Here is a 25908-nt window from a genome sequence, read left to right on the forward strand (position 1 = left end):
TCCGCCCCCTCGCGCAGAGGAGGCCTCGCCGCTTTAAGAGCCAGGGTAACGATTGACAAGCAATAAACGCGGAGAGCCGGGTTGCGCTGGAGCCGCACCGAGCTACGGACTCCCCGGGGCGCAGGTAGGCGCCTCCCCACCCCCACCCCCCACCCCTGGGCCAGCGCTCACCCCAAGGTCCTTGCTTCCTCTTCGTGCAGGTACAGCACTTGGGGCCCTATTCTCTGGGTCCGGTTTTCCCCGGGTCCCTTCCCTCGGGTCCGTCCCCTCCCTCTCCACCTCCCTCCTCCCTTCCTCTCTCGGGGGCTCCTAGGGAGAAATCAAAGCCCGGTGTCCCGTGATGCTGCCCCCGCGGTTAGGGCTGTAAAGCGACATCGGGCTCAGAGCTGGTGAGCTGTGCGAGGCTCCGGTATCCGCGAGGCCTCTTCGGGGGCCGTGCGGATTCGGGGGACTTTGGAGCCGGGCATTACGTAAGAACCGCGCTGTTAGCGCTTCCGGGGGGTGGGGGCGCGAGACAGAGGTTGCGTGGGTCCCCGTGGCCCCTCAGACCCCCTTGGGAGGTCAACACTTCAACCTACCCTGGGAAGGGGTCCTGGGAAGGGGGGCGCGCTGCTTCTTTCGCCTCCCAGGCTGTAGCGGGGGCGGGTCGGGGTCGAAGGCCAGGGCTACGGCCTGGAGACCTGGGAGGGGATCGGTGCCAGGAGCGAGGAGCGGGGGTCAGAAAGTTAGGTCAACTAAGGGGCGGGGGGAGTGAGGCGGGGGGCATCCAGTCAGTGACCTCATCCCCTAGACTCCCGCGGGCGCGCTTGCAAAGAGCGTTCTTTGATGGCTCGCAACACGCCCCCCTTCCCCCAGGTCCTAGCGCCCAGCGGGTTAGGGCCGAGCCGGTGGGGCTAGGGCTCTCTGACTGTTGGTGCGTGCAGGTCCGCACGTCCCTAGACCCCCATCCTTTAGGCTGTCTACCCCTCCCCACGATCTATCGGTCTTCAAAGCTCCTTTGTCAGACCTTTCTCAACATCTCTTTGTATGTGTATTGATGGAGGGGTCCGCATCACCTACTGACCCTGGGTGGTGTGGATGGTCTGGAGGTAGGGGTGAAAGGACACCGAGGCGCAGGCTTTTGGAAGCCGAGGAGCGCGTTCCCAGAAGCCTGGGCCCCGGACCTTGGCCGAGAGCCAGCCTGGCTTGCCTGGCACTGCTGTTCTCATGTGGGCACAAGCCAGGCCCCTCCCTCTCAGAGGCCTGGGTGGGGGTGGGGAAGAGCTAGCCGATGCTGTGGGAACGGATTACCCAGAGAAAAACCCAGGCAGGCTGGGCAAGACTCCAGGGGACAGGATCCTCCCTGCCTCTTCTCACCTTCCGCTCTCTAAGGAAGGAAGATGTCTGGAGTCCCCTCTGCCAATAACTGTCGGGGAGAACGGCACCAGCCAGGAGAATGCCCCAGGTTCCAGGTGGTCAGGACTTTGGATGGGGGAGGAGGGAAGGAATCCGGACAGCAGGGGTTGGCGTGGGGGCACTGGCTGGCACAGTAGATGCTGGGCATTTCTCCCAGCCTGGGTGCTAACCTCACGGGGGGGGGGGGTTCCCTTCTTCTCCCCTAAAACTCCTTTCTTCCATGTCTTTAAGGGGCAGATCCAGGAGGAAGCGAAGTCTTCCCCCAGCCTTTGTAATTACTGCTACCTGAGTTCAGGTGACCAGCTCTGGCCTGGGGGTGGCAGGCATGGGACCAGGGAGGGTTGTATTAAAATCTGGTATTGGTCCCTCTAGGGAGAGTCCTTTTTTTAGGGGGAGGTGAAGGTGTGGCTCCCTACGCCCAGGGCCCAGCAGGCATTCAGTCCTAAAGTGGGCACTGCCAGCTGCTTCCCTCCTCTCCCCCACCCCTGCTGGGAGTCACTGCCTCTAGTTGTCACGGCAACTGGGAATTAGGGTTTTCACCACCAGCAAGTGCCCAGGAAGGCAAAGGGAGGAAAAGGTAGTGGGTGGCTCCCTTGCACACACCCCGCCCCCCACTGGAGACTGGGGAGCCCACTGCTCTCCTTGCCCCAGCTCTGGGCTAAAAAGAGGCAAAGGGAGAAAGAGGAAGTCAGAGAGGGCTTGGGAAGGTATGACTTCATTTCTGTCGGCCAGACAGACGAAAGGTTGTAAGAGCATCTCCACTGCCTACGTCTAGGTTCCAGAAGCAAAATAAAACAGGTGTAGTTCTTGACTTCACGCAGCTTACAGCCTGGGAATGCCCATCTTTCCTGCTTTTGCCTCAAATTCTGGACTCTTACCCTCCCCCCTCAAAAAAAATAAATGAATAAAGGACAGATGGCAGACAGAAACAGTTAAAATCCCGGGTTTTCATTGTAGCTCTCTATATTAGCTCTGTGACCTTAGGCAAAGCAATGAACCTCTCTGATCCTTCATTTCCTCCTCCTTGGAGGAATGGGCATGTAATATGTGCTCTTCCTGCCTTCCTGTGGGATCATATAGTCTCTGGGTAATGCCTTGATCCTGAGGGGAACCCCCCCACCACCACCGCCGCCATTCCTTCCCCATTGCTGTGCCATTGTTCCTTCTCATTCGTTTTCCTCCCCTCATCCAGGAGAGACACTGCAGAGCCCTTGCAGACCTCACCATGCCAGTTGCTGCCACCAACTCTGAGTCCGGTAAGAAGGGGCTGAGGAGGTCAGTTTGTATCAGTGGTTCAGAGAGTGCCAGGCAGGGGCTTGGGGTTGGAGAGCAGCAGTCGGGCACGTCCACGGCTACCTGGCTACCTCTAAGGATAAACTGGCCCCCACTGCTGCTCCATCCTGCCACTCAGCCTTTCCTTCCAGCTGCTTCTATGGCCCTGCTGCGTCTGCCCCAGGGTGGGGCTAGAGACGTGGCACAGCTCACCTCCGTGGAGGGCAGGGACTTGTGCGCTCCGGAGACGATCCACAGTATTGCTGGAGGGCAATGGCACGGGGCCAGGCTGGTTGGGGAGGTGGCCCTTAGGAGCTGGCCCTTGGAGGATGGCTTGGGAGTAGAGGGACTATAGCAGAATAGCCTGGGGCTGAGAAGTCCACAGTGCGGTGCCCACCAGACAGGTGGAGTAAACCAGCATGTGCCAGCAACATGTGCGTCTATGTGTGCTGGGACATAAGGACCTGTGTGTGGGGAGTGCCAGTTCAGGAAGCCTGGACCTGGTTCTGTAGGAGGTTTTAGGGCAAGGGAGTGAGCCGCCCAGATGAGCTCGGAAGCCTCAGGAGCAAATTACTTAACCTCTTGGGGCCTGCGTCTCCTCTTCCATCAAGAGGTTGATGTGAAATTCAAAGGCTGTGATGATATTTCCATCATAGGACTATTCACAGTTGTTATGCTGTGCTGCTGGGTTATTACCTCAATTAGCCTGTGACCTTGAGTCCTTTTTAGGACCTAGGTTTTCCTGTCTGTAACATGAAGCGATTGGATGAGAGAAGTGTTCTTAACTTTTCTTGGTCCTGAATCCCTTTGTGAGAATCTGATGACAGCTGTGGGCCCTCATCATAGACCAATGCTTCTATGTACAAAATCTGTATTCTGCCCCAGGGGTTCATGGACCCCCTTGTGCATTCAGGGGCCCACCAGGTGAAGTTCCCTATGCTCAAGGCTAGGGGCCCTCACACTGTAATCTGCTCTGTTTTGCTCTGATCTATCTGACCTCCTGTCCATGCAGCCCCTTCCCTTGCCTCTGCAAGACATTCCAGGCCTCCCAGTTTGGTTAGAATGACTCCCCTGTCCCTCTCCTCTGAGAAAGTGAGCCAGGAAAGTGAAGGATGCTGTGAGTAGGCCAGACCCTAAACTGTGACACCCTTGTCCCCACAAGAAAGGCCTTTTCTCCATGTAGTAGAGGCACTGTACTAACGTCCCCCAGCTTTGACAACCTTGGAGGGCTCAGTGTCCCTACCTCCTGTCCAGCCTGCTCCCACTCTGCTCCAGTCTGCCTGGGCCCCACTGTAAGCTGCTTGGGAGTTAATTAAGCCCATCCCTGAGCCCGTGATTAAAGGCCTCTCAATCTGGGGCTGCCCAGTAAACCCATTAATAGTGCCTGGAAGGGGTGTAGAGGGAGGGGAATTTGACTTCTTTGTTGCAGGCCAGTTGATAGAGGCATGGTGGGGGTGCAGTGGGGGGTCAGGCAGGGAGGGGAGTCTAGGATCGTGGGTACAGTCTGCTTCCTCTGAGGACTCCTGGGGACCCCGATCCCCTGGTGTTCTGCCATAGGCTATTTCTGCCTTCCCACATCCAAAGGAAGGAGGACAGGAGCAGGCTGCTTAACCTCTTGGAGCCTGAGTTTCCTTTTCTGTAAAGAGGTGATGTGAGACCCTGAGACCATGAGCCTCTCGGTCCTTCCTGCAGGCAGCCCTCTCTGCCTGCCCCAGGCTGGATTGGCCCCTGGCCTCAAAAATCTAATGATGGATCTGCCTCTTTTCATTTGTGGCCGTTACACTTTCTACAGGCCTGATAGACAGATAGCAGTGCCCCTGCCTCTGAGTTCAGGGTCACCCTCCCTCTCCTCACTCCCTTCCCCGAGAGATCCCAGCCTGGGGATCTGCACAGTGAAGCTAACAATGTCCTCCTACCCTTCCCCACGGGTCAACATGGCCATTGTCATTGTGGAGGGGAGATGCTGTGAGCATATTCTCGCAGAGAGACCCAACTCTACTTCTAGTAGAGTGGAGGGCCCCCTTGGGGATGGGTTGGGAGATATGTGGGTTATGGCATGGGCTGGGTATTTAGAGAACTTACCCCCTGGAGTCTCCAGACCTGCAGCCCTACCCTCTCTTCCCTCTTTACTTGACTCCCCCTTGTCTTTGAATCGAGGCTGGGATGTGGGCTGTTTTGAGGTGGAACTGTCTCTTTAAATCTCTCTTGCATCCCTGGGTTAATGTCCTGGTGTGTAATCCCTCCTGCTGCCATGGCAACCAGGGGTGCGTTAGGACCTGGTGCCACTCCTCAGGGAATGGCTGGCTGGCTGGCTGGCTGGTGGCAGCAGCAGTGTCTGGAGGTGGCCTCATAGGTACAGGGTATCAGAGGAATGGAGGCACCGGGCTGGGGTGACTGCCAAGTCCTTTGCTCCTGCCCACCTGTGTCCCTGCTGCGAGAATGCACCTTTACCTTTTCCCTTCCCAGATGCCTGACTTGCCCACCAGGCATCATCCCTAATCTAAGGGGAGAAGCTAATGTGTGATGGGGGAGGGGAGAGGCTGCGGCTGAGGTGTGGGGTCAGAAGGGCTTGAGGCACCCTCCCCTGCCCGCAGTAATAGTGCTCCCTTCCCCTCCTTTTCCTCCCTGTTCCCCCCCACACCTCTTCTGCGCCCCCCTCCACTCCCCCAAGGCTAGCAGGTAGGGGGAGGCATTTGGGGTTTGCGTTATCTGCCTCATGCCACTGCCACTGCCCCTGGCAGTGAGAGTGCCCCTGGACTGAAAGTCATTCTTGGGGGCTTCCTTTGATCCTGAGGGGTCATCGTAAAGGAAACATACGGTAGAGGTCTGAGGGCCAGAGGAGGAAGTGGCCTGGGTGTACTGGAGAAGAGACTTCCAGAAAAGGGGGGCGGGAACAAGCTGGGGCCAAATCCCCGCCCCGCCTTAGGTTTCCTGCAGCTGGACTGTGAGAGGAGGGGTCTCTGAGCACCGCCTCAGTTGTGAAGGGGCAGCAGGCTGAACCCCCTGCCCCACAAACCTCCTCTCTGCCGCCTCCTCCCCACCCCCGCTGGTGCGAACACGGGTGGGGGGGTGATCGAGCACCAGGAAGACCAGGACTCCCTTTCCCTCGGCCCCACTCGCACCCTATCACCGCCCCCTCCCCACCCGGCTGCTCCAGTCGGGCTTTGGCCAATCAGCAGGGCGGGCAGGGAGTCTGAGCCTAGCTATTGGCTGATCCTGCAGAGGGCGCTCCCCGAGTCCCGCCTCCTCCAGCGCAGCCCTCCTTGGGCAGGGAAGGCAGCGACGGCTGCGTGGAGGCTACTCCAGGAGCCCCGGAGCCGGGGGTGGGGGGTAGCCATGGCGGGCAGTCCGGGCAGCGGGGCCTCCTTGGAGGGTATATCCCTGGGCTCTTCTGAGGAAGCCGATCTCCAGAGGGAAGGTAGGGAAAGGCGGGGCGGGAGGCTGGGGGGAAAGCTGGACCCTTAATCTACTCTCCTCCCTAGGGGTTTGGGCATCTGGAGAGCGTGTCCTGGGAGCGGGCTCTCAGGAGCCTAAGGGTCTGGGGGCACAGCCTGCCAGGAGAGCTGGCCTGGACAGAGGGCATTAACTCCCCTGCCTCTGTCCTCCTCCAAGGCTGACAGGCTTGTGAGCCTGTACGTGAGGATGGCCGGGGAGGGTGGATCCCAGGATGCCCTCGCAGAGCGGGAAGAGTCCCTACCCTGGCTTCTTTCCGAGGCCACTAAAGGCCTTGCAGGTCTCTGATCAATGCCAAGCCCGGGCCTGAGTAGGAGGGGTCTAGAGGGCTGGCTTGGATGCTGTTTCTGGAGAAGTTGGGGGGGGGGGAGGGAAAGAGGGGGTCCTTGAGCCATGACTGCTTCTCCAGTTCAGAGCCCCCACCTCCTCGTCCCCATTCCTGCCTGGAGGAGGGGGCGCTGATAAGAGTGATGAGAGGAGGCAGGGACTGTATCCACCCCTCCTCCATAGCTTGAGTGCTGTTACGTAGATGCAGGCGTGGGTGGCTGGGTGGCAGAGTAATGATACCCCCTGCCCATCTCTGCCCCCAGCTGGGCACATTCTGCTTCTCCCATCCTCCCCCTAGAACCTGCCACAGCCAGGAGCTCCCACCTCTGTGGGTGCGTGAAGACAGCCCCTACCTCAGATCTCAGCAGCCACTGTGGTGGCCCAGTGTCAGGTGTTCTCACGTCCTTATTATGTCCCATGCCAGGCTGCGGGTTTGCTGATCCCTGGGCTGATTTGGTCTAACCTCTGCCCTTGGGTGCCCGTTTCCCCAGCTCCTGCCAATGTTCTGGGCCTCTCTGTGTTCTATGGCTTTGGCTCTCTGTGTTCTATGTTAACTTCTCAATGGTAATAGATCACTCTCTGCCAGAACTGAAGGGCCTGTAGACACAGTTGCACCCACCCGTTTTACAGGAGGGAAAGACCGAGGCCGGTGAGGGACCGTGACTTTTGAAAAATCACACTGAATTAGTGGTACTGTTTGTACTGGGTACTGTAGAGGCTCTGGCCGCCTGCATGGCTGCCTGCTTGACTGGGCCTGCACTCAGGGACACCCCCAAGTACTGTCTGTCTTATCCTTGAACCCTCTAGGTGCAGGTGGCTGAGTCCCGGGACCAGCCCATCCAGAGCTTGAGTGAGGAGTCTGTGATTCTCTGGTTTAGGACAGAACCTGGAACCTGACAACTGCTTCCGCTTCTCCCCCCACGCACCTCGAGTCCATTTTCTGCTTCCAGGAGCCCCCCACCTGCCCCGGCTGGCATTACCTAGGGCCTAGAGAACAGGCCAAGCAAACTGCCCCGTCCCCCCACCTCCCTTCCCCAGGCATTCAGGGGCCTGGAGTGTCGGTGCTGGGCATTGAGGGAATTGCTGCTGGAGAGGGGCTGTCTTCTGTGGCGCACAGGGCAGGAAGGTGGGATTGCTGTGGTGTGTTTTGGCCTCCTGTGCCCAGCTGGTACCTGTGTCTCACTGCCCGTCCCTTCTTCCCAGCCATGCAGCAAGTCCTGGACAACCTGGGATCCCTCCCCAATGCCACGGGGGCCGCGGAGCTGGACTTGATCTTCCTTCGAGGCATTATGGAAAGTCCCATAGTAAGATCCCTGGCCAAGGTACAGTGCTTCAGGGAGGTGGGCATAAGAGCACGGTGTCTGGGGAGGTTGTGGGGTGTTGGCCACAGGATGCCTGGGAATGGGGCATGTGGCACTTAGAAGACCCTGGGAGGGGCTCTGCATGATGATGGTGCCCAGGTGATGGATCTACATGACTGCAGGTGAGGGGGCTGTGTCGTGCCTGGCTGGTGAGAGCGTGGACAGGCCCATGTGGGCAGATGTGACCGCCAGCTTGTGGAGGGTGCGTCTGCCGAGGGGCGGGCACGTCTGTGCATTGGAATCTCCAGAGTTCATCCTGCCTGTCTCTCCCTGCCTTCGAGCATTTTGTGCAGGTGTCTTTTTTAAAGCCACCTGCCACACATCAGGTGGGGGAGAAACTCACTAAGAGAGAAAGTCATGAAACGAGTTGGTAATGGCCGTGATAGAGACAGATGCACTAGGTGTTTGGGGAATATAAGGACAGATGCCTAACCTGGCCCGATGTAGCCAGTGAAGGCTTCCTGGAAGAAGGGCCACTTGAGCTGAGTCTGGAAGAACAAAGAGGAGGGAGAGGGCATTTGGGGACAAGGGAAGAGCTTGAGCAGAAACAGAGTGAGAAAAAGCCAGAAGTATGCGGGGGACTGTGAGTGTCGGTGTGAGGCTTGAGCTTCGGGTGCAAGACAGAGAGTATAAGCTGCCGAGATGCTGACAGGTTGTGGCGGGCCCTGGGGGCTGTGCTGGGGACTTGGGCCTCGTCCTGTGATGTCCTGTGAGTGACATGGGGCCTTTTGTGGGTTTTAAGCAAGGGCGTGTTGATGGCACATGGTCATTTTAGGAGCATCCCTCTGGCAGCCATGTGGAGGATGGTTGGAGGGTCAAGGCTGGAGCTGGAAAGACCTGAGTTGGAGATGGCCGTGAACTAGACCTCTAGTAACAGGGCTTGAGGGAGGGAAAGAGGAAAGAATTATTGAGGAAATAAATTGACAGCATTTGGTGTTTGGGTGTGGAAGGTGAGGGGTGGAGGTTGCAAGGCACCCAGGATTCTGCATAGGGGAAGTAAGAGGCTGGTGGTGCCCTCAGCTGAGGTGCGGGGGGGTGGGGGGGGTAGAAGGGCGCCCCGTCTCCTGGGGAGGAGGCAGCGGAGTCGCAGAGAATCATGTGTGATTGCTCAGGGTTTTCAGAGAAGCGGGGGGCAGTGGTCTGCTGGAAATTAGGGATCCGGATGGAGCAGGGGGATTTGGAGATGAAGATTTGACTAATTGCTGAAGGGAGGGCAAGGGGTCCCCACTAAAGCCAGGGAGCAGGATTGACAGGGCCCCAGACTGCCCGTGGCAGATGCCGGACTTTCGAGGTGGGGGTGGGCTCAGTCCCGGGATGCCAGGAGGAAAGGGGGTGGCTTTGGTCTAGGTCTTGTGGGCTGTGGAGGCTGGGATGCAGGGGGGCAGTGTGAAGGGGACCAGTGAGAGGGAGGGACTCAGAGCATCACTTCTGGGGCCCAGACTGGGAGAGCGGGGAGGGAGGGAAAAGATGGCGGCCTGGGGGCTCTCTGAGGTCATAGAGTGTTTGGGGAGAGAGTGCATAACTGGAAGAGAAGGCAGAGATTAGAGAGAGGGAGGCGGGAGGTGAAAGATTTCCAAGGAGCACAGCTCTAGGGGGTAACACGACAATTTACGATGTGGCTGCAGTGGATGGGGAGGTCATTGATGTTAAAGAGGCTCAGAAAGGAAAGGTTTGTGTGGGGGTGGGGTGGGAATCTAGGGTACGACAAGGCATTGGGGTGGGAGAAGACTGAGGCAGGCCCAGGGTTTCAAGGAGTGGCGATGGAGTGACCAGGAGTGTGACAATGATGCTGTTGAGACAGCGGTAGAGGGCGGTACAGCCAGGTGGTGGCTTTTCCTCAGGGTAGGGATGGGGACTCTGGCAGAGGACAGCCGCGGCTGGCTCCAGCATGGGGTGTGGGAGGGACCAGGCCGCACTGGAGGGAGAGAGCTACTCAGGGGACACTGTGCCCCGGGGACAGAGCCTGGTCGTGTGGAACGTTCCGTATGAAGACCTGGGGAGGTTGCTAACCATGGAGGGGGCAAGGGCTGAAATGGTCAGTAGTGGGATGTTCTGGGGAGGAGAAAAGTGAGCAGACTGGGGGGAATTGGAGAAAAGGCCGATTGCTTTTCGTTCAATGGTCAAGGGCTGTATTCGTGTATTAAAAGTAAAAACAGGAAGGGGTTTCTGGGTGGCTCAGTCGGTGAAGCGTCCAACTCTTGATGTCGACTCAGGTCATGATCTCATGGTTCGGGAGATTGAGCCCCTTGTCCGGCTCCGTGATGACAGCGCAGAGCCTGCTTGGGATTCTCTCCGTCTCTCTCTGCCCTCCCCCCCCCCCCAATTAAATAAATAAACAAATAAATGAGTATTGAAAAAAATAAAAATAAAAACAAGGCAGCACGCATGTTTCCAACAAAGAGAATGTGAGGTCCCGGAGGGCAGGGGTGTCCTTCTGTTTGCATCCCCAGAGCCCAGAACAGCCCTTGGCATACAGTAGGTGGTCACTAAATATTTGCTGAATGAATGAATACAACGAGTGTAGGAGTTAAACCCAACAGCCTTGTAAGTACCTATCTTCAGGTCGTGAGTGCTGGCCCTGTTTTCTTTAGTGCTTGTTGTTTCTTTGCAAGAAATAGGAAGTATGTTGTCGTAGGGGCCCCTGGGTGGCTCAGTCGGTTAAGTGTCCGACTCTTGATCTCGGCTCAGGTCATGATCTCACAGCTCGTGAGTTCAAGCGCTGCCGTGTGGGCTCTGTGCAGACAGCTGAGAGCCTGGATCCTGCTTCAGATTCTGTGTCTCCCTCTCTGTTGTGTGGTATTCCAGTTTATGAGATAGAGCCTCGTGTATTTATTTATCGGTTCTACTGAGAAAAGGTGTGATGTTGTTGACTTTCTTCTACTAAGGACAGTGCTGCGGTGAGTGTCCTCACATTTAGCTGCTTCTGCACGTGTGTGAGTCTCTCTAGGGTGGACACTTGGCAGTGGCATTGCTGAATATGCACATTTTGACCCTCAACACCTGTAACCTGCCAAAGCCAATTTCAGAGTTGGATTTTTTAGACCGTTGTCCCCTCTGGGTCACGTTAGCTGTTGCTTCTACAGTGAGACAGCCAATGAAATAGAGAGCTTTTAGGATAGCAGAATCTCGGGGTTAGAAGGTCCCTCTGAAGCATGATGGCCCTTGCTAGCGTCCTTCTTCGGTGTCTTTGTCTGATCCACGAGACGGCCCTCCAGTGAGGGGATTGCTGGCTGTACGATTTCCCGTCACTCACCCAGTCAGCCATCACTGATAAAGCGAATATCTGTTGCGTGCTCACTGAGTGCCAGGCACAGGGCTAGGGCTATGGGAGTGAGCGGTCAGATAGTTTGTTCTCCGGATGGAGTCCAAGTCTGTCGCCCTGGGGTGTCACGGTACAGCCTACCTGAGAAGTTACCGACGAACCGTATTAGACTGGAAACATAAACTCCCTTCTCCAGACTTGTTCTTGGGGGATAAGCTGGTCAGAATTTCCTCCCAAGAGATTCCCAGGATGGTTCCAGATGCATAAAGCACAACAGAGAATAGGGTGGACCTTTCTTCAACTCTGAGACCCCCCAGTACGAGGCTGACAGGCCAAGAGGACCCTGTGACTTCTCTCCACTGAGCTGTGAGACAGACAAGAAGTGCATCTCCATAAAGGCCTGTCTGAGCTCAGTAAGAATCCTTCCCATCCCTGTACGTGTGACCCTTTGCAATGGAACTTTGTCACTTGTCTCACCGAGTGGCAGAGTTTCTCCATTCTTCAGTCTGGGCTTGACCCCATGACCTGCTTTGGACAACAGGACCTACTTCTTATTCCTTCTCACAATTTTAATGGCCTTGCATACAGAGATACATTTCCAACTTACCAGACAAAAGGGCTCGGATCAAAGATCCAGTCGTAAAAACTTGGTTCTCTTGGCAAAGTGGCCCATAAACAAGCTGGAACTTCCTGTAGTAGCTATTAAGCCCCGGCCCCTTCCCCTATGGGGTGGGACTTGCCTGTCCCAGACAGCCTGGGAGGGGCTGGGCTGAGTAGATCTAGGACGGAGGGGCGGGGCCTGAGGGGACAAACCCAGAGAGTAAAGGCTCTGGAGGGAAATCAAATCTGGCCGACAGATCATAAATCCAGGGGGTTGGCTGCAGACAACAGGTGGCAGCCTTAGCAGGCGGGTGACATAGGGGAGGGCCGACTTGGATCCCTCAGCAGGTGTTCCAACAACAGGCAAGTCGAAGGTGAGGAATCCAAGTCAGCTGACATTCAGAAATTCTGGCAAACAGTTACCAGTGGAGACATCTGCCAGCTGGGGGGCCTGTGATCTAATCCACATGAGATGAGGTAGACAGAACATGGGGTTTGGAGTCAGAAGAGTCCTTGGTTGGCTGTGTGATTTTAGTATGTCTGACAACCTCTCTGAGTGTTAGTTATTTCTTTGGAAAAGTGGGGATGATGATGTCTCTCTTTCAGAGTTGTAGTAGGGATGGGGAAAGTCAAGGATGTAGAAGTGCATTTCAAACCATAAAGAGGTGTTACAATGCAGTCTTGTCCATTGACTGGAGTTCACTGGGAGACTCCACTCCTGTAATAAGGCCGGGGTGAGAGAGTCCTAGAAGAATGAAGGAGTCGGGGTGGGGGCTGTCACTGAAATAGAGACTCTGACCAAGGGACATGACAAGTGGAAGCTACGGTGGTGGGGAGCTCAGTGTATCAGTCGGTTTCTGCTGTGTAACAAACCATCCCACAATTTAGTGGCTTTAAACAACCATGATTCATTTCTCATGATTTTTTGGATGGTTTGGGTGGTTTTTCTGGTCTGGGCTGCTCAGCAGGGTAGTCTAGGATGTTTTCGTTCACACATCTGGTGTCTCAGCTGAGAAGGCTGCAGTGTCTAGGATGGTCTAGATGTGGTTAGAGGGTCCCTCACCCTCTAGGAGAGAGCCCAGGTTTCTTCACATGGCGGTCTCAGCAGCAAGTGAAGACAAGCCTCGAAGCCTCTTTTTGCATCATATTTGCTAATGTCCCCCGACCAAAGCAAATCACATCATCAAATCACGATTGAAGAGGGGCGCCTGGGTGGCTCAGTCGGTTGAGCGGCCGACTTCGGCTCGGGTCACGATCTCACGGTCCGTGAGTTCGAGCCCCGCATCGGGCTCTGGGCTGATGGCTCAGAGCCTGGAGCCTGCTTCCGATTCTGTGTCTCCCTCTCTCTCTGCCCCTCCCCCGTTCATGCTCTGTCTCTCTCTGTCTCAAAAATAAATAAATGTTAAAAAAAAAAAAAAATCACGATTGAAGAGTGACTTTACCTTCTGGCACACCACCCTCTGGGACTTCTTTCAGTTTTTGAGCTATTTAATTATGAGCATAGGCGTCAAATGAGAATTCCCTGTCTTTTGCCACAGAGATGTCGGAGTATGAGGGCAGAGGGGGAAAAACTCACAGAGAAATGGCTGTGTGACGTTTCTGCTTTTGCAGTCTGCTTCCGGACCAGCAGCTGACAGATCAGGGTTCAAGTACCAGCTGCACCGTTAGCTAACTGTATACTTGGCCCAGGCTTCTGGTCTGTAATAAGCTTGAGCCCCTGCTGTGCCGAAGATGATTGTCAGAGCAGAATTCAACAAATGGTTACCACACAAACTCAAAACTTTCCTGGTAGTGGGGCCTAGTGCCTCTCAACTGCATGCATTCTCCAAACAGTTGCCCAGATGGTGGCACCACAGCCGTGGAGGAGCCCAGGAAACTGACTGGAGTCCCTGATGTACCCAGATGAGTTCTGGGCTCCGAAGGAATTCGTTTCACCCACTCAAGTCTCAGATAATGGCCTTGGGACTACTAATCTCACAGGGTCATTATGACATTTTTTTTTAAATTTTATTTATTTTTGAGAGAGAGAGAGAGAGAGACAGAGCATGAGTGGGCCAGGGGCAGAGAGAGAGAGGGAGACACAGAATCCGAAGCAGGCTCCAGGCTCCGAGCTGTCAGCACAGAGCCCTGACGCAGGGTTCGAACCCACGAACCGTGAGATCATGACCTGGGCCGAAGTCAGTCGCTTAACCAACTGAGCCACCCAGGTGCACCCATCTGGTATGACATTTAAATGAGATATTTTGTAAATGTGCTGCTTTACCATTGAACGTACGTATACCCCATGGCCCAGCAATTTTGTTTCTGGGAGAAACTCTTACATGTGCACCAGGAGATACAGACTGGAATGTTCATAGCAGTGCTGTTCACGATGCCCAAATCCTGAAATGACCCAGGTGCTTCCCAAAGAGGGGGCATGAATCAAATGTGGCATATTCACACAATGGAATATAGTATGGTTAAAATGAACAACTGTGATATGGGGGGGAGAAAAGAATGAATCATAGAAGAATAATGTTAAGTGAAAACTAATAAGTGAAACAAAGTAGAATGTTATCTCTTAATATGGAAAGTGAGAGTAAATTTTAGCAAGATAATAGTGGGTAAAAAAAATAGTAGGTAAAATAATTTTTCACTTAATAATGTTAAGTGAAAAGAATCAGGCCCCCAGGAATTATATATAGCATAATTCGCCCTTTTTTAAAAAAGGTAAGAATAGGGGCGCCTGGGTGGCGCAGTCGGTTAAGCGTCCGACTTCAGCCAGGTCACGATCTCGCGGTCCGTGAGTTCGAGCCCCGCGTCAGGCTCTGGGCCGATGGCTCGGAGCCTGGAGCCTGTTTCCGGTTCTGTGTCTCCCTCTCTCTCTGCCCCTCCCCCGTTCATGCTCTGTCTCTCTCTGTCCCAAAAATAAATAAAAAAAAAAAAAACGTTGAAAAAAAAAATTAAAAAAAAAGAAAATAAAAAAGGTAAGAATAATTAAAAATGATATTAATTCTAGAAATATGTATAATGCAGAGAGATAATGAAACCGTGAAATGGAAGCCGGGGCAGGATGATGACAGGGAATCAAGATGGCGGTTTCTGGGAGTGGATGGGTGGCTGGGCCATGTGGTTAGATGTAGGATATTGTCAAGATCCTCATTTATGGTTTGAATGGTGGGTTCTTGATCCTTGTTATATTACTATAAAAATGTCTAACTCAATGCTGACTAAACTGAAAGGGAGCCACGCACAAACCAAACCAATGACGAGAACATATCACAGAGCAAGGATAGGATGAATCCAATTCTGGGTTTTCAAAGTCCCGGAAAAGTGTGTTGTAAATTATGGTACCTGTTAGGTGTTCTCAGCGCTCGTCACTCGGCTGTTTAGATCACGCTGCTGTAGTGTTTCTTTTGTATTTGAATGGTTAAATGTGTAAAGTTTCCTCTGGGCCGTGAAGGTCCAGCTTGGAGAGATGTGCTTTTATATCAGTGGGTGAGATGCCCCGGGGCAGCCACAGGGGGACGAATAGACCAGCCTGCAGGGAGGTGTCATTACGGGAGGGATGGGAGGTAGGCAGCTTGGGAGGGGCCCTGGCTTCCGGCTCAGTTAGTGAGGGCTCCTGGGGAAATCTGTTCTCCCCTGCTAAGCCGAAGAGACAGACCGGCTAAAGTGGCCATTGTGAGATGGTTGCATGCGCCAGTGCCACTGCTCATTCTTGAAATACAGTTCCTGGGCCCTGGACTCCAGGCATTGTTCTAGTTGCTGGTAACAGGGCCCGGAAAGCTTGGCGTGCTATGCCGAGCTAAATGACAAGAGCACATACGTTTTGGTGGAACCTTCAGAGACATGCCTCAGTTAGCGCCTGGGGAACATCAAGGAACATCAAGGCATAACTTTTTTCTTTCTTTTCTTTTCTTTCTTTTTTTTTTTTTTTTAATTTTTTTTTTTTTCAACGTTTTTTATTTCTTTTTGGGACAGAGAGAGACAGAGCATGAACGGGGGAGGGGCAGAGAGAGAGAGGGAGACACAGAATCGGAAACAGGCTCCAGGCTCCGAGCCATCGGCCCAGAGCCCGACGCGGGGCTCGAACTCACGGACCGCGAGATCGTGACCTGGCTGAAGTCGGACGCTTAACCGACTGCGCCACCCAGGCGCCCCTTCTTTTCTTTTTTTTTTAATGTTTATTTATTTTTGGGGCGGGGGGAGGGAGACAGAATGCACAGAGAGGTAGGGAAGGCAGAGGGAGGGAGGGAGAGAATCCCAAGCAGCCTGCATGCTCAGTGAGGAGCCCCACGTGGGGGCTTGAACTCATGACCGTGAGATTATGACTTGAGGCTGAAATCCAGAGTCCATAGCTTAAACGACTAGGACACCTGGGTGCTCCAAGGCATAAGTGGTTTCTGAGTGCTACTCCTTTGCCCCTTCAATTGTCTGCTTCTCCCACGCAGGAACATTCTGCCCCACCAGGCTGTGGGTGTCTGTCTGAAATGCTTCTCACCTGCCAGAGGCTGGTTTAAGTGACTGTGGGGCTAACGTGCCCCTCCCCCCTGCCCCCGCGGATGCTGTTCCCCTGGCCTGTTTGGGGAAGAGAAGATAGAAAGAGCTAGCCTTTACTGAGCACCTACTGTGTGCCAGGCCCTGTGTGCATCTCCCCGAATCCTCAGGGTATCCCTATGAGGTGTTATTAGAATCTCTTCCCTTGGGCTTGAAAAACATGTCTCCTGAACCTGCATCATTCATTGCTGCACATTGACACGTAACAACCCATGAATAATCTTGCTTTATCCATACCTCCACCTACATCCCTCTCTCCTGAATTATTTTTTTTAACTTTTTTTTAATTTATTTTTGAGACAGAGAGAGACAGAGCATGAACGGGGGAGGGGCAGAGAGAGAGGGAGACACAGAATCGGAAGCAGGCTCCAGGCTCTGAGCCGTCAGCCCAGAGCCCGACGCGAGGCTCGAACTCACGGACCGCGAGATCGTGACCCGAGCTGAAGTCGGCCGCTTAACCGACTGAGCCACCCAGGCGCCCCTCTCCTGAATTATTTTGAAGCAAATCTCAGACATAATTTTATCTGTAGTTCAGCATATATAGCTAAAAGATAAAGATTCTTAAAAATATATTCACGGGGCGCCTGGGTGGCTTGGTCGGTTAAGCGTCCGACTTCGGCTTAGGTCACAATCTCGCGGTATGTGGGTTCGAGCCCCGCGTCGGGCTCTGTGCTGACAGCTCAGAGCCTGGAGCCTGTTTCAGATTCTGTGTCTCCCTCTCTCTGTGGCCCTCCCCCATTCATGCTCTGTCTCTCTCTGTCCCAAAAATAAATAAACGTTAAAAAAAATTAAAAAATAAAAATAAAAATAAAAAAAAGAAAACTACCTTCATATTTAAAAAAAATAAAAAAATAAAAATAAAAATATATTCACACTACCATTGTCACACATAGAAAATTAAACAAAAAATTTCCTATAGATTTTTAATAAATGGTATTGGGATACCTGGATTGTCCTTTGGAAAGATATCAAAGCAGATCCGTACTTACACCATACATCAGAATAAACTCAAAGTAGATCAGAGATGTAAATGTGAAAAATAAACCATACATATCCTAGATGAAAACATGGATCTGTGTGTTGGGAAAGCCCCCCTTTTAAACTATGCCTTAAAAATCAGATGCATGTATTAATAAACTTTGCATTGACAGAAAACCGTAAGCAGCATCAAAAGACAATGACAAACTGGGGGAAAATATTTGCAAGAGATAGCACAGATAAAGGGCTTATCTTTCCAACACAGAGCACATTTGAAAAATGGGACAAAGAAAAAAAACCAAGACCTGATAGAAAAATTGGCAGAAGACGTGAACAGGCAATTTGCAGAGAAAGATGAAGAGATGGCCTTTAAACATATGAGGAGATGCTCAGCTTCACTCCGGAAGCAAAATGCAAATCAAGACCCACTGAGAAATTGTTTCTCATCCACGTGATTGGCAGACACGCAAAGGTCTGATCACACGCTCCGGTGGCAAGGCTTCAGGGAAGTCTCTCATCCAAAGCTGGTGAGAGGACAAAGCGGCCCAAGCCCCATGGAGAGGGGGGTTGTCAATATCTAGCAAAACCACAGTGTATCTACTGCTTGATCCAGGAATTGACATGGAAGGCTTCTCTACAGATAGACGACAGCTATGCCAGGTTTTTCACTCTAGCTTTGTTTGCAATAGTAAGAGATTAGAAACAACCTAAATACCCCTGAGAATGGTTGAGTGAATTATGGTACTCCGGTCGCGCGGTGACTCAAACGCAGTAATTAAAAATATATATAATAATAATAAAGGAAGATCTCCACGTAGAAGCATAGAGTGATTTCCAGGGCATACTGTTAAGTAAAAAGCCAAACAGCAAACCAAGCCAATTAAAAAACAAACAAACAAACAAACAAACAAACAAAAAGGAAGCAAAGAGTGTGTGTATAGTGTTCTACGTTGTATGTAAAAAAGAAAGAGAAATATTTACTTACTGTTGTGAAAAGAAAGAAGGGGCTCGAACCTGTGAACCAGGAGATCATGACCTGAGCTGAAGTCGTACGCTTAACCAACTGAGCCACCAAGACGCCCCTAAAATCTATTTTTGAGAGAGAGAGAGTGCAAATAAGGGAGGGGCAGAGAGAGAGGAGGACAGAGGATCCAAAGCAGGTCCTGTGCTGAGAGCAGGGAGGCTGATGCAGGGCTCGAACTCATGAACCCTGACCATGACCTAAGCTGAAGTTGGACACTCAACCAACCGAGTCACCCAGGTGTCCCTAGGTTTACTTTTTATATAGATTTAAATTATCTTTTTGAGAGAGAGAGAGGGAGGGAGGGGCAGAGGGAGAGAGAAAGAAAGAGAGAGAGAGAGAGAGAGAGAGAGAGAATCCCGAGCAGGCTCCACACTCAGCATGGAGCCTGATGTGGGGTTCCATCCCAGGACCATGAGATCATGACCTGAACCGAAATCAAGAGTTGGATGCTCAACGGATGAGCCACCCAGGTGCCCCTAGATTTAAAATTTGAACCATGTAAGTGTTGTAAATATTCAAAAAATACAAATGAATTGAAAAGAATGAAAAAAGCAAACTCTGAGATTAAGTGCAGATAAGCGAATCTGTCCACATATTAAATCGTTAGCGTAACTATACAGAAAAGGGAATTAATTCTGGTACTTTTGCTCACAGTATTCTGACTGTATACCCTAAGTGAGATATAGTCTAAGGCTGTACTATTTGATACAGTAGCCACTAGCCACATGTGAGTATTTATTTAAATGCTTAAATTAAAATGAAAACACTTAAATACACTGCACTGCTGATGTAGAATTAAAAATTCAGTTTTTCAGTCATACTAGTCCCGTTGCTTGATGGCCACATATGGCTGCCATGTTGCACAGCACAGATACAGAGCATCTCCCTAATGCTGTAAGTGCTTTTAGACTATTTTGAGGACAAAAGGGACTGCAGATAAATCTTGACTTTTACTTAAGTTTGTGATAGGTGGCCACAGTAGCAATTTTGAAATCCTTTTGAATTTTGAAGGATGGAACAGATAAGCAGATATATTCATATTTTGGGGAAATAAGTTCTCAGGGAGAAGGGAGGTACAAATACGGAACGGGAGCAGCGGAGGAAAATTTTGCAGCGTTAGATTTTAATTGGAACTATCAGGGTCAACGAAGGGTTACTAAAGAAGTAACATGCCAGAAGCAATGAGCACTGAGTACCCCAGATCTCGGTTTCTAAGTACCATTCCCTGCCAAAAGGAATCCAAGTTCCTTGGAGAAATTGCTGAGCCCAGACGTGGGGTAGGGAAAGTACAAGATGAGCCTGTGGCAGAGGGAAGAAGGTGCTCGAGGACTGATGGGAACCATGTCCAAAGGACACAGGTGTGTTTGGAGCTCCCAATGAACAAAGTTTGGGATAAATTGAGACCACGAAGATAGCGACGGTGGTGGAGTATAACGCAGAATAAAAAAGAATCCATAGTGATACAGAGAGGGGAGTTTAGGTGAGAGGGAGGTGGGGTGGGAGGGAAAAAGGACTAGTTCTTTCTTACAGGAGAATGCCAGCTAATAAATGTAGAAGGGATAACGGAGTTAGAAAATCACTATTTTGCAACCCCCAACTTAAGAATTGATTTAGGGGGCGCCTGGGTGGCGCAGTCGGTTAAGCGTCCGACTTCAGCCAGGTCACGATCTCGCGGTCTGTGAGTTCGAGCCCCGCGTCAGGCTCTGGGCTGATGGCTCAGAGCCTGGAGCCTGTTTCCGATTCTGTGTCTCCCTCTCTCTCTGTCCCTCCCCCGTTCATGCTCTGTCTCTCTCTGTCCCAAAAATAAATAAACGTTGAAAAACAAAATTTCAAGAATTGATTTAGGCAGGGGTCATAAATGAACGCTAAATACATCAATGAAAGATTGTTGGGGAACAGAATAGTCACAGTCTCAAGGGGTGGGAAAGACACAAGATTGCTTATGTAGAACCCTGGCCAAAAATGATTAACCTGAGTCTAATCATGGCAAAACAATCAGAGCAATCCAGTTGTGGGGCATTTTGCAAACTACTTGCCTGAACTTAAAAATGTCCCGAAAGACCAGAAGTTACTGGGATCTGGTCTAAAGGGGAATCAAAAGATGTGGCCTTTTTGTAACCGAATGTAACACATGGTCCTTGATGAGATTGTTGATCAGAAAAAAACAAAAACAAACCCCCAAAACTATAAGGGATACTCTGGGGACACTAACCAGTATTTAAATAGAGACTGTCTATTAGATATTACATCAATGTGTCAACGTTGAACTTCTTCCAAGTGGTGGTGGTATTATAGTTTATGTAGCTGGCCTCCTACTTGTTCTTAGGTGATGTACGCTGAAGTAGTCTGGGGTGAAGTGACTTAGGTCTATTTTTCAAATGGTTCGGAGAGAAAAAAGTCTTCATTTATATCCCTGAAATAAGACTCCTTACTTCCTGACCCAACTAACATAACTCTCCTTGCTGGACTGGTCACTGGTAAAACCTTCCTTCCCCCTTTTCAGAGCACATGGAGCCCAGAGTCCGTAAATCAACAAGCAGGTGCCAGGTCCTCTCCTGGCACCATGCACATTTGACCCTTGAGCAACATGGGTTTGAGCTGTGCGAGGTCACTCGTCTGTGGACTTTTCTCAATAAATGAAGCACAGTACTGTAAATGTTTTCTATTCCTTATGACTTTCTTAACATTTTCTTTTCCCTAGCTTACTTTATTGTAGAGTACAGTATATAATAATATAACGTAGATAATATGTGTTAACCAACTCTTTGTTTTTGGTTTTGGTTTTTTTGAGAGAGAGAGAGAGAGAGACGGGGGGAACACTCATGTGAGAAGGGAAGGGGCAGAGGGAGAGGGAGAGAGAGAATCCCAAGAAGGCCCCACATCCAGTGTGGAGCCTGACATAGGGGCTCAATCCCACGACCTTGAGGTCACGATCTGAGCTGAAATCAAGAGCTGGGCACTCAACCGACTGAGCCACTCAGGCACCCCCAACCAACTCTTTGCTACCCATAAGGCTTCCAGTCACCAGTAGCCTATCAGTAATTAAGTCTTTGTGGAGTAAAAAGTTATATGTGGATTTTTGACTGTGCTGGGGTTGGTGTGGCAAACCCTCGTGTGGTTCAAGGTCAACCGCACCGGTTTCTCGTCCCCTCCCTCACTGGGAGCACTAGGCTGAAGGCCTGGAGACCCAAGTTTGGGTCCCTGTGACCTTGAGCAAGTTACTCCACCTCCCCGGCTTCTTCATCCTGGGCTACAGGATGTCCAAGACCATGATGTTGGGTGGAATAAGTTGTCCTTGAAGTCACATGCTTACAGGGTCCCGGGGGGGCTGGAGACAGCGTGATAAGTCTCACGGCCCTCTGTGGCAACAGGATGAAGGTTTATCCTTTGTACTCTCCCTTCCCTAAATTGGGTCCTAATCACCATTTTGGGGGTGAAAGGAGAAGGCAAGGTGTGCCTGCACAGGTGGGAGTGTGCTCGCTGCTGGGTGAGTGAGGGTCTGAAGCTGATGTCAGAAGCGGAGCCAAGGGCGGGGTCTGAAGTCAGGATTTGCGCTGGGGTGGGCGGGGCAGTGTTTGGTAGCTCAGGGTTCTCGGGGAGCCTCGGGTGTTACCTGCCCCGCCCTCACCCACCAGGCCCACGAGCGGCTGGAGGAGACCAAGCTGGAGGCCGTGCGGGACAACAACCTGGAGCTGGTGCAGGAGATCCTTCGGGATCTGGCGCAGCTGGCGGAGCAGAGCAGCACCGCCGCGGAGCTGGCCCGCATCCTCCAAGAGCCTCACTTCCAGGTTCCAGCCCGGAGGGCGGGGGGCGGGGAGTTGGGGTGGTGGCTGGGGCGGCCCCTGGGAGAGGGGCCGGCGGGGAGTTAGAGCCACGGGGCACTGTCCCACGGTCCCTCCTGTTTCCACCACCTCCCCAGTCCCTCCTGGAGACACACGACTCTGTGGCCTCGAAGACCTATGAGACTCCCCCGCCCAGCCCTGGCCTGGACCCCACCTTCAGCAACCAGCCGGTGCCTCCCGACGCGGTCCGCATGGTGGGCATCCGCAAGACCGCCGGAGAGCATCTGGTGAGGCCACGGGGCAGGGCTGGGGGTGGGATCCGGAGGGGGGCGGGGTGGAGAGTAAGCAGTGGAGGCCGGATCTGGCCCGGAGAGGGCTGAAGGGGAAGATGGTTCCAGCTTTGCCCCGGGCCAGGCCCGTGCAGCCCCAGGAGACGGCAGACGCCCTGCACCTGAGCTGCACACGTCCGCGTGCCAGGACCCTCCCCACTCTGCCCCCCCTTCCCTCCATGAGTGGCCCTGTAAGTGAAGGATTGGGGCAGAAAAATGATAGAGGGGACTCTGTGAGTCCGGGGTGGAAGGGGTGAGGGTGGGAATGGAGGGGCCGTTAGGAAACCCACTTGAAGATTCTGCCTTGAGCAGCTGGGGCCTTGTCACATCCGCCCTCCACCCCCCAGGGAGTGACGTTCCGTGTGGAGGGCGGCGAGTTGGTGATCGCGCGCATTCTGCACGGCGGCATGGTGGCTCAGCAAGGCCTGCTGCACGTGGGCGACATCATCAAGGAGGTGAACGGGCAGCCAGTGGGCAGCGACCCCCGCGCGCTGCAGGAACTCTTGCGCAGTGCCAGCGGCAGCGTCATCCTCAAGATCCTGCCCAGCTACCAGGAGCCCCATCTGCCCCGCCAGGTGGGTCCGTCCACCTACCTCCCCACCCAGCCCAAGGCCCAACGGGCAGCCGGGACTCCCAGCCGCCAGGGTCACAGGCCCACATACTCGTGCACTGGCCTGAGTCTTGGGCACTCATACGCATGTGCAAGGGACGTGCGCGCGTTTGTACCCGCGTAGGCAACTTGTATCGATGCAGCCCCGGGCCTAGGTGTACCGGGTGCGCGCATGCGCGATGCTGAGTTGCCAGGTGCCCTGTACAGCTGCCTCCTGGTTGGTGGAAGGTGGGGGTCTGGCCGTTCTGTCCACTTTCTCCTACTGGCTCTGTAGCCATCTGCTAGAGCCCCCTGTTCCAACAGGCGGCTGTGGGTGGACTGAGGGATCCTGCAATGGGTGCCAGGATTGTGTCCCTTACCCAGTGATCTGCCTCCTCCTCAGCGGGTGGCTGCCTCAGGCCCCAGGCCTGACCACAGGCCCCATCAGTCTGAGTCCTTTTGTTCTAGATGCAAAGGGAGGCCGCTACCAGGGGGGCCTGGGGGCACCATGCCCCTACTAGGGGGGCCACGCCTTAGCCTCTTTCACCTTTGTGAGGGCCTGGGGAAGACAGTGGACCAGGTGACGGTCCCCCCACCCTCAGAGGGGGAAGTGGGGTAGGGGGCTGGTCTGAGAAGGGTTCTGACCTCCAGCCTTACCTTCTTCCCTTGACCCTTCTCTGATCCCCCATCCAGGTATTTGTGAAATGCCACTTCGACTACGACCCTGCAAGAGACAGCCTTATCCCCTGCAAGGAAGCCGGCCTGCGCTTCAGTGCTGGGGACTTACTGCAGATTGTAAACCAGGACGATGCTAACTGGTGGCAGGTGAGCCCTCGGTGTCTGTCTCTCCAGGCGTGGTGTGTGGGGGAGGTGAGCGCCCAGGGAGGTGTCTTCTCACTCAGGCAGATCTTTCTCCCTTGTTCGTTTTCAGGCATGCCACGTCGAAGGGGGCAGCGCTGGGCTCATCCCCAGCCAGCTGCTGGAGGAGAAGCGGAAAGCCTTTGTCAAACGGGATCTGGAGCTGACACCCACCTCAGGTATGAGGGTTCCCCCCCCGCCCCCCCGCCTCATGACCCCCTAATCTGGGATGTGACACAAGCCTGACTGGCCTCACTCGCCCATCTCCCTGTGGCCAGGGACCCTATGTGGCAGCCTTTCAGGAAAGAAAAAGAAGCGAATGATGTATTTGACTACGAAGAATGCAGGTGGGTGTTGGGGGCCCCCTTCCCTGTCCTCCTCTAATATGGCATGCGCCCTCCCACCCCCGCCAGTGACTTGTTGGTGCTGATGCTGCCAGTCCCATCCCCAGGACCTGCCCAGTCTCTCTCTGCTGCACCCCCCCCCCCCCCACGCTGCCACCACCGCAGCCCTCTTATCCTTGGCCTCCCTGAGGCCCGGCCCCACCCACGCCTCCCGCTTAGCCTGATGAGCGCCATCTCCCTGTGTTCAGAGTTTGACCGGCATGAGCTGCTCATTTATGAGGAGGTGGCCCGCATGCCCCCCTTCCGCCGGAAAACCCTGGTGCTCATCGGAGCCCAGGGTGTGGGCCGGCGCAGCCTGAAGAATAAACTCATCATGTGGGATCCAGATCGCTATGGCACCACCGTGCCCTGTGAGTGGGAGCCGGGCCTTGGTGGGCAGGGGACTGGGAGCAGGGGCTGGGGCTGGGTCCACTGAGCAGGCATCTGCATGGACTTCCAAGTCAAGGGGTACTTTTGAGTGAGGCGTGGGGGGAATGCGCCCTCTGTAGGTGGTAGGGGGGAACTGCAGGCTGGAGAGGGGTGGGGAAGCTGTCCTTTGAACCTGTGGCCTGGGTGGGCTGGGGGCAGGCCTCGCCTTTCCTCCTCTCAAGTTTCACTTAGGAGAAGCCCCGCTGGGAACCCGTGTGAAACAGGGCTGCGTGTGGCCTTGTGGAAGACGGGGCTTCTTGGTGACAGAACCAGCTGGGGTGGTGAGAGCCCCTGGTTCCTGGAGGCGGGAACCTGAGTGCTGACCCCAGGTCTCCTTGACCTTGGTGTGTGGCTTTGGGGTGCACATCGCCCCCTCTGGGCCTCAGCCCCCCATCTGTGAGCACTAGGTTGGCGCAGTGAACTCTGAAGGTCCTGTCAATGTGGGAGTCTCGAATGCGTGTGTGGCAGGGGTGAGGGTGAGGGTGCGGGTGTGGGGAGGCGGCAGTGTTTTGAAGGCGGAGGGAGGCCGCCCCTCCCAGGCTGCAGGACCGTGCGCGTCTGACATGGTACAGCCTGCTTGTGCTCACTCAGCCCCTCCTTCCCCCCAGACACGTCCCGGCGGCCCAAGGACTCCGAACGGGAAGGTCAGGGCTACAGCTTTGTGTCCCGTGGGGAGATGGAGGCAGACATCCGCGCTGGGCGCTACCTGGAACATGGCGAGTACGAGGGCAACCTGTATGGCACGCGCATCGACTCCATCCGGGGCGTGGTCGCCGCCGGCAAAGTGTGCGTGCTGGATGTCAACCCCCAGGTAAAGTCCCAGCCGGTCTGAGATCCCCGCTGGGTACTCTGCTGCCCCACCCCCAGCACTCCCCATATGCTTCCAGGCACTGGTCTCCCAAGCACCCTCATATATCCCCCAACTACTGCTAGGGACCCAACCCACCTGGAATCTCTTTCTTGCCCTCCCAGGGCCCCCCTAGCCTCTTCCGGTTTCCCAGTCCCCGGCCACCTGCCAGCTGTTCCTCTCCCATTCATCCCCAGGTTCCGTTTCCCCACCCTCCCAGGTAGCCCCCAGCTATCCCTCCTCCCCCTTCCAGGATGTCCGTGGGGATATACTCCCCCACCCCCTTCTTCTCCCGCAGGCAGTGAAAGTGCTGAGAACAGCTGAGTTTGTCCCTTATGTGGTGTTCATCGAGGCCCCTGACTACGAGACCCTCCGGGCCATGAACCGGGCTGCATTGGAGAGTGGGCTGTCCACCAAGCAGCTTACGGTGAGGACTCTGAGGTGCGGTGGGAGGGGCCTAATGGCTGCCCCGGGAGAAGG

The 25908-nt window shown here is 53.9% G+C and overlaps 1 protein-coding gene across 8 annotated transcripts in view; it reads left to right on the top strand.

The window, feature by feature from the left end:
• Positions 1–25908, top strand: part of MPP2 (MAGUK p55 scaffold protein 2) — a 29739-nt gene continuing 3831 nt past the window's right edge. Inside the window, exons 1-13 of one of the 8 annotated variants that reach the window (XM_058703303.1) lie at positions 1–124; positions 1627–1690; positions 2588–2651; positions 7651–7769; positions 21847–21999; positions 22131–22280; positions 22670–22897; positions 23605–23736; positions 23843–23948; positions 24048–24116; positions 24362–24523; positions 25190–25392; positions 25727–25855. In XM_058703303.1, coding sequence (XP_058559286.1) covers positions 2621–2651; positions 7651–7769; positions 21847–21999; positions 22131–22280; positions 22670–22897; positions 23605–23736; positions 23843–23948; positions 24048–24116; positions 24362–24523; positions 25190–25392; positions 25727–25855 — 1482 coding nt within the window. In that variant the 5' untranslated portion in view covers positions 1–124; positions 1627–1690; positions 2588–2620. Of the gene's footprint in view, positions 201–288; positions 471–765; positions 1452–1626; positions 1691–2587; positions 2652–5965; positions 6086–7650; positions 7770–21846; positions 22000–22130; positions 22281–22669; positions 22898–23604; positions 23737–23842; positions 23949–24047; positions 24117–24361; positions 24524–25189; positions 25393–25726; positions 25856–25908 lie in introns of those variants that run through there. The other 7 variants (XM_058703304.1, XM_058703306.1, XM_058703305.1 and 4 more) reach the window with 7 other exon arrangements.

Source organism: Neofelis nebulosa, chromosome 16 (genome assembly GCF_028018385.1).
Source record: "Neofelis nebulosa isolate mNeoNeb1 chromosome 16, mNeoNeb1.pri, whole genome shotgun sequence".
Lineage (NCBI taxonomy): Eukaryota > Metazoa > Chordata > Mammalia > Carnivora > Felidae > Neofelis > Neofelis nebulosa.